General features: G+C 33.4%; 1 protein-coding gene across 1 annotated transcript; it reads right to left on the bottom strand.

Moving 5' to 3' along the window:
- Nucleotides 1–1,951: 1,951 nt before the first annotated feature.
- On the bottom strand, nt 1,952–7,605 carry LOC145586233 (ureide permease 2-like). Its single transcript, XM_081643016.1, has 8 exons — nt 7,246–7,605; nt 6,110–6,393; nt 4,888–5,026; nt 4,587–4,761; nt 4,439–4,482; nt 4,262–4,365; nt 3,334–3,708; nt 1,952–2,921 (listed from the first exon to the last, which is right to left on the bottom strand). The coding sequence occupies exons 2-8, from the start codon at nt 6,344–6,346 to the stop codon at nt 2,679–2,681; spliced, it is 1,317 nt and encodes a 438-aa protein (XP_081499142.1). The 5' UTR covers nt 6,347–6,393; nt 7,246–7,605; the 3' UTR covers nt 1,952–2,678.
- Between the last annotated feature and the right edge of the window lie 621 nt (nt 7,606–8,226).

The raw sequence follows: 8,226 nt of genomic DNA, 5'->3' as shown, positions 1-8,226 counted from the left end.
TGAATCATGAGCTGAAAGCTAAATCAACTATTAAACATTTTTTACTTCTGCCATTCATATGATTCATATCTTTGTGAACCGATGTTCTTGGCTTTTTTTAGATATATCGGCGAGTACCCCAAGATTGATCTTTACAAATTTGTTACAGACTTGAGTCTTCTGAGCTGCTTGTTGCTCTTGTCATTCTCAACGCCATTTCAGAATTGATGTCCCCCAAACTTGAAAAGAGTATTGCTTGAATCATTTTGATGTTGTCAAAGTGCATTCAAAAGATAAGTAGCTTATAAAAGGAGCGCCTTCCATTTAAAAGCAGCACAAACATCAACAAGTACAATATGACAAGTATTTGGCTATAGGATACAATTCTTGCCCTCTTCAACTATAAGTCAAACATAATTTAAGGGGACAAGATAAGGACGTTGATCTTACTTGATTTACTTTAAGGTGGTATAGGATAATTACCTACTCGAATTTGGGTGTTGTGTCATGTTGTAGTATCGGAGGATCTGACACGGACACTCTACTTATAGCAAGGTGTTGGAGTAACATAAATAATTACTTTACGGCCTGTTTGGTATGGAGCATTTCATTTGAAATGCTGGAATTGGATCAAACACCTTGTTTGGGTAATCCAAAAAATTTAGAATTGGAATTGGCCCAATTCCAACCCACTTAAACTTAAGTTTATTTTTCATAATTTGAAATCCATCAAAAAAGTCTATCATTTGAAATCCAAAAAAGTAACGACAATGCATCTTTCTCTCTCCCCGTGCTTTCTCTCTCTTCTCATGAGCTTTCTCTCTCTTCTCGTTCGCTCTCATTGCTCGTTTGCTAGGAATTTGTGCGAAACCACATCTCTCTACAAGGGTTGTTCAATTTGTTTAGCTTGAATTTGTTGTGTTATTGGTTAATTTCTGAGAAATTTAGGTTTTATTTTCTATAATCTTAGGTTTAATTGTGTTGGATCTTCTTGGTAATTCTCTGATTTTCCTTTAGATTTTATTTTTTTCCTTTGAATTGGCCTAACTTTCTTCCAAATTGGCCCAATTTTCTTTCTATAATGTATTTTTTTCCAATTGATTTCGAAGTTTGTTTCAAAAAAAAAAAAAAAAAAACAAAAAAAAAAAAATTGATTTCGAAGTTATATGCATACTTTGATTGATCTGTAAATTTTTTATCTAATGATGATTTGGTAGGTTTATTTCATTCTTGATAGTTTCTAAATTTGTGTAAGATTATCTTTAAACCCTAAAATCCTTAATTAATTGTTGAAATCAATTGTTTACTGCAAAGAAAGGAGCAATTTTGTTCTAGATATGTTGCTGCTAGTAAGCTAATAGTGTAATTTCCAAGGAGTCTAAATTCCAAAGGACAAGACAAAGTGTTGTGAATAGGTTTGTAAAACAATAGATTCGATGAGTTCAATATGATTAAAAGATGTATCGAATTAGCAGAGTTAGTCTAAATTTTATATGTAATGATGAATTGATGATGATTAGTAGATTTGTTTAAGTGTGAGTGAACTTGAATTACAACTTTGATGTAAGTATGTTGTATTTTTGTGGTGATTTTATTAGCAGAATTTGCCTTTGTTTGAAATTCTGGATTTGAAATACATTGTATTACCAAACATCTTATTAGCATTTGAAATTCCAAATTCCAAATTCATAATTTCCCAAACAAATGACTTGGAATTGAATTCTAGCAATTGAAATTCTGGAATTGAATTTCACTATTTGAAATGAAATAAGAGTATCCAAACGCAACCTTATGGGGCTTTGGGTATAGAATAAGGTTAGGAATTCATTACAGGGATCTATAAGCTAAGTGGACAAGGACAGTAGTCTAAGTCCACTACGGGGCGTTTGGTACAAGATGGAGTTAAAGGAAAAAAGGGGATTATCATGGATAACTCATTATTGCAACCTAGTTACTATCATTGTAACAACACTTTACCTGCATTATTGAAGTATTTATTAGGCAGGGATAATTCCAATAATTTGACTTTTTCAAAGACCATTAACAGTTAAAAATGCTTAAAATCTTAAATGTGGCCTTTTCAACTGTAATGGTCATAGTTGACATTTTATAATATGCAGACTGTTCTTAATAAGCCTTGTTACAATAAGTTCTTATGATGCCCTATATGCTCGGACAACACCACAAGCTACGGCACAGTGGGATTCAGCAACTATCCCAGCAACTATAACATTCTTCCAAAAGCCAGAACCAGAAGGCTATGATCTGTTATCTGACTCAACAGATACCATTTGACGAAACAATTATAACGAGCACCCACCGTTTAAGGGGCTGGGGTGGGGGTGTGGCGGGATGGGCAATTCGGCATTGTCCCTTACCAATGAATGATGCACTCAACTTCCAGATTTTAGAATCAGGCTTTCAAACCTAAAGCCTCTGCCACCAAATTACAGATTCAAGCATCGATATTGTCTAGCTCGCTCTTATTTTTAATCAGACAATCGATCAATTGACAATTACTTACAAATCCCATTGCCTCCATCATACCTAGACAAGCACAATATGCTCTTGAATAAATAATTACAAGTAGAATCTAACCTATACTTGACACACTCAGAGTGCAACCTCCTTATTTGTGAATGCTTACCAACTACCAAGCAGCAGTAGGAACCAAGAGAAACAGCTAGACCGATGGCCATCTAGAAGTCAAAAGTGCCATGACTGTATTTATCCACCGGTTGTCTATTTTGGTGTTGTATACGATTGATCTTCGTACCTTCTCCAGCTGATACTTTTCGTTGACCAGCTGACGCAAGAAGCAATCCCACAGCCACGCTGAACATGATGAGCATGCTCACAAGTAGCAAATAAGTCCTTTTGGATGACCTCCTGTACTCGCCGAAAAAGAGTATGCCCCAAAAGGTGCTCACTAGCGGAAGTGCCTGAAATAAAAATTAGAAGTCAGGCAGAAGGTAGAGATCCATAAATATTACTTGTATTACTGGAGTACTTAGGTAGTTTTGATTCTTGCAAGTCCCTGACATTGTTGATCATTAATTCACATTTTTGCCTTTAATGTAGATTTTTATTTCAGAATTCTTGTGATTCTGAAATACACGACTCAATGGAATCCACAGATAATATAAAGCTATCAATAAAGTCTACAGGTTAATAAGCGCACAATTTTCTGTAAAAAAAAGAGTACAAAGCCTCTGCAAATGTAGGATATATTCAACATATTGTTTTGCAAAGTATTATTGATTTTATAGGATCAAGTTAACATAAGTAAGGAAACGACCCATAAGATTCAGTATAATTCGTCTTCTTCAAGGGAAGAAATTTGTAATTACTAACCTGAACTGCATCGGCAGCTGCATAGCCAGCAGCCTGGCCCCCAATGAACTGAAGACCATTTCCAAAGCCACACAACAAACCAGCTGCAACAGCCCATCCTCTTCCATTTCCATCTCTAAGGTATTCCTTAATAGATGATTTAGGCAAATTTAAGAGAGGATAATACAAGAAGAGGACGTTTAAAAAGACCGCCATCACAACAAAGGCCAATGAGAAGTAAAAGAATGCGGTATATATGACCAAATGAGGAACACCCTCCTTCAAAAAGTGCCATTGATCATTTGTTGCAAGGTTGAATGCTGGTGAGAAGAGAGCAAAACATATGCCAGCAAAAAGAGTTATGCTCATGCCGACCAATTTGCTTTCGCCAACCACCTATCGATTGAGAAGTTTAGACTTTAGATATATCATTAGTGCAATTTTTGATAAACTACCTCCATCGTGTTTTCACTTATGATTGTCGTAGTTCTTATTTATGTCTGCCCCGAAAGATTGTCATGTCTAGTTACTTTAACGCGGTTGCACATAGGTGGACACGGGACACCCATATTCTTCACTAATCGATAACTGCAGCTAACCGGCAATTTGGTCAGTAGCATTCTTAATATATAAACTTCACTCTGATGACAAATCTTTTTATTCAAGTGCACATTAAGTACAGTTTTATGTTCCTCCAAAAATACGAGTCTTTTAAACTACGACAATCATATAGGGGTGGGGGAAGAAAGTTAATTTTAAAGCCACAGATTTCCATTCAATCAATCAAAGCCTTAATCTCATAAGTGGGGTCGGCTACATGAACCAAATTTGATTATTCCATGTAGTCATCACATATTTCATTATGATCCAAAATTCAAATTAATAAGTTTGCTTTGCCATTCAGTATTGGTTTGCCAAGTAAATCAAAATTAATGCCAAAGCTGCTAACCTTAATAGCTCTTTGGTTTTCAACAGCGATAATAAAATCAGCTGTTCCAGCCTTTTTAGCTTGCTCTGCACAGACATTTTCAACATCCACGTTCTCCATGATATCTATACATTTTGTACCACAGATTAGGATTGATCACAAAGACTAATGCAATTGCAGGATTTTTGATTTACTTACCTTTTGCAGATGGTGCTGCTTCATCAGCTAAACTCTCGGGCACTCTGCAAAGGGTTGATTGAACCAAAAATTGAGGACAAAATTGTATGATGGAAGGACATAAAGAAAAGCTTCCGCTCACAGCATTTCAGAAACTTAAGTAGCATACTTTTCTGAATCTTTAAGGTTATCATGGAAGCTGCGAAGCTTAGCCACATTATCAGCAGCATTAGAGGAGTGTACAGAAGACCCAAGCAACACGGCTGTGAGAAAGCATGCTACCCCAGGGAACAGAAGACTTGCTTTGTTTATTTTGTCGTCCAAGAAGTAATTCAATGTTGTGCCTGGTGTAATTGAAATTCTTAGTTTCTAGCTATGAAACAACCATTTGGTAAAACTCTTACCATTGCAAAACAAATGTTTATATACACAAAAATTAGGGGGTCGAAGTAGGAAAGAGTATTATTTACCAATTACAACAGCAATGCTAGATGTGACCACTTGAGCGACTGACAGCCCAACAAATGCCCAGGCATATTGTATTGAAACATTACCAAAGCTTAAGAACAATCCACCAAGCATAGCCATCAGAACACACGGCCATGTATCCTACATTAAGAAAAAAAATTTAACAAAAGGATTAGATATTGTGTCGTCTTTTAGTTGATTCGCCCAGCAAGTTCAGGTCTTTCAAGACTTAAGGCCATATAGAAAATGTTTACACCTAAACACTATTACTCCATGACAAGTATCATGCTACGGGTAGCAATATAATTAGTTGAAATAAAACCACTATTTTCCTACTACATTCACAGCAAATAGTGTTATAAAGATGTCATTCAAAACTTTTTTGCTAAAAAAACAAGAAATGAGCAATAACTCAATAAGAGAAGTGTCCACACATTGCGACAAATATAGAGAGAGACAAATTTTAGGTGTTAAATCTTGTGTCACAATAAAGGGAATTTGCTAGAAAAATTCACAATATATTGACAGGTTCAGAAGTTGCTCATTTCCTGTTACTAGGTGAGAAAGGACAGACATTAATCAAAAACTCCATTTTTGGTGGCATTTAGCCAATTTAACATTCACAATAGCCAAAGTAACACATCACTACAATACTGCTAATGCTACTACTCCCTCTGTTTCATTTTAAGTGTCTTAGCTTGACTATTGCATTATTCATATACATCACTTTGACTAATATTTGCCCTTAAGATTATACAAGCCATGTAGATACTTGTTAGAATCATCTCTAACGTATGGTTTTCAAATATTATGTTTTTTTAAAATTTATACTTGTTGATAATAAAAGATATCATTAGTCAAAGTTCCACATTGACATATATGCCGGTCAAACTGAGATACTTGTAAAAATATACAGGTTACTTTTTACTATAAATTGCCAAGGTTCCAGAGCCAAACAGATCGAGGTTTTGACAAACCAACTACAGCTTATGTTCCATTTTCATGTATGAGAAGAAAAGTAATGACTTTCTTCATACAAAATGTCCTATACAAAACTTCATTCTAATACATCTTTACTACTCAGTAGTAACAATCCTATATCACAAAATTTCCACTTTTGCCAGAATTCCACAAGCAAGCAATCCACACAACACATTAAAATTCTCCGTGTAACCGGAAACCCGAACACGTAACAACATAATCATATACAGAAAAGGCCAATACCTGAGTAAGCTGGGTAAGGAAATTGGGCATACTTGGTGTACTACCACCAATCTGGCCAAATGTGAGAGCAATAAGAACAGCTGCGAGAAAGTTTGTAATGGAGTAATCAAGATAAGTATGCTGAGGAAGCCTTCCCCTCCTTTCTAAAAGTGTTAAAATTGCTGGCCATGTTCCCAAAAATAGAAGGGACACCAACATACACACTATTGCAGCTGCTTTGCTCTCTACCAAAAACATGATTTTTTTTTTTATAAATTTAAACTGAATTCTCCTGAATGATATTCCTGTGAAATCATTACACATAAACAATATTGTTAGCAAATTTGAATTAAATCATGATTGATAATTTATCTGATAATCTGATCAAAGAAATGAAATCAAGATTAACACAAAAAAAAAAAAAAAAAAAAAAAAAAAAAAAAAAAAAAAAAAAAACCATCTATGACAAATATTAGATCAAATCATACATGTATTTACCCCCACTTTACAAGAAAAAAACAGATTTAAATCTTACTTAATTAATGAGAATTTTATCTGAAATCAAAGAAAATGTTAAACATAGTCCTAAAGGATAATAGGATGCGTATGAAATTCAGTGACAGACGAATCCCATTCTAAAAGAAACAAAAAATGGATTTAAAACTTACTAAATCAATGAGAATTGTATCAAATCAACTTAATTGAAATGTTATGCGTAGTCCTAAAGATCAGTATGATCGGAATGAAATTGACAATGACACACAAATGAATAATTATGTCACAAATTCACATGTTGTTGAACGATTTGTAATCCCTTTGCTTAACCAATTAAAAAAAATTAAATCACTAACAATAAAAATCATATAAGAAAAACAAAAAAAATTATTTTTATCTTAACGCAGATTTTAATAAAAACCCTTTAAAAATTCAATAACGTAGATTCAAACAAACCCATTAAAACCCAATTATTTCAGGTGTCATAATTATAATATCATCATATCCAAAAACAATTCAATAACGTAGATTTTAATAAACCCATTAAAAAATCAAACAAACCCAATGATTTCAGATAACAATATCATCATACCTAATAGAAATTAAATCACAAAATACATATCAAATCAATAAATAAACAATAAAAAAAATACAAATTTTACCTGAATATACTCTAGGAAATTATGCTTCAAGATTCATGAATAACAAGAACACGGCACAAAAAGAGCAAGCACATCCCTTGATAACACTGAACCAAAAAACACAATGGAAGAGAAATAGAATTTGTAGAAACAGAGAAAAAACGGTAAGATTTGGCTGAATATGTAGTAACACCCATAAAAATCACATCACATAAATACTAATGATACACTATAGTTTTAAGGAATGTAATATGTAATAATATTCATGTAGTATATAAAGAAGATTATAGAATCTAAAGTAGTGGTCTTGGATGGTATAACATAATATCGACCGTTGAATATGTTTTCGCCGAAACTTTTGGACCGTTTAAAGTTTTACAGTCAAGTGAGATGTAACACATAATAATATTTGTTGCAATCATGATTATTATTTTCTTTATTTGATTGATTTCATGTGCGTGTAGAATTGGTTGGTGTGACACATGTAAGCTAAACATAGCTTCCGTTTCTTTCTTTACTTGTATGAATGATTTATTTTTAGTATATGGGGTTGTACTAGAATAATGGAGCCCATTGCTATAATTTTTGCTTTCTTTTCCTTTGTTTATTTTAATGGGAGTTAGAATCATTGTGTAGATAGATGTGGTGTAAGGTTCAATTTGGACCATAGATTGTGATTTGAAGAATGTGATGGAATTATCTTTTGTCCAATAAAGGTGGGGAATTGTAATATTCACCTCAATTGTTTTGTTGATTGTGATTTTTAGGATGAGTTATTTCGCGTGCTTACGCATGGACTTTTTTGTGTGGATTTAGTCGTGTTTTATTAGAGGAACTAGTCATAAATCCGTGCAATACATGTCTGTTTATTGTATTATAATTTTTTTATTTTTAAAAAATAAATATCAATAAAAATAATATGGGATCTCAATATCATACATAATGGGTTAATATATATATAAACATTTACTATCGAATCTTATAGTAATTGACAGTATTATA

The sequence above is a fragment of the Chenopodium album genome, chromosome 16, assembly GCF_948465745.1.
Source record: "Chenopodium album chromosome 16, dcCheAlbu1.1, whole genome shotgun sequence".
NCBI classification, from domain to species: domain Eukaryota; kingdom Viridiplantae; phylum Streptophyta; class Magnoliopsida; order Caryophyllales; family Amaranthaceae; genus Chenopodium; species Chenopodium album.
The sequence above is the reverse complement of the archived record's forward strand: the minus strand, read 5'-3'. Positions and strand labels throughout refer to the sequence as shown.

What these genes read in the sequence shown, in the direction of transcription:
- LOC145586233 (XM_081643016.1), bottom strand. Translation starts at nt 6,346, where the DNA reads ATGTTTTTGGTAGAGAGCAAAGCAGCTGCAATAGTGTGTATGTTGGTG. An exon ending in TAGCATTGCTGTTGTAATTG is followed by an intron (nt 4,762 to 4,887) that starts GTAAATAATACT and finishes CAATTACACCAG; the next exon opens with GCACAACATTGAATTACTTC. An exon ending in CAGCTGCCGATGCAGTTCAG is followed by an intron (nt 2,922 to 3,333) that starts GTTAGTAATTAC and finishes TTTTTATTTCAG; the next exon opens with GCACTTCCGCTAGTGAGCAC.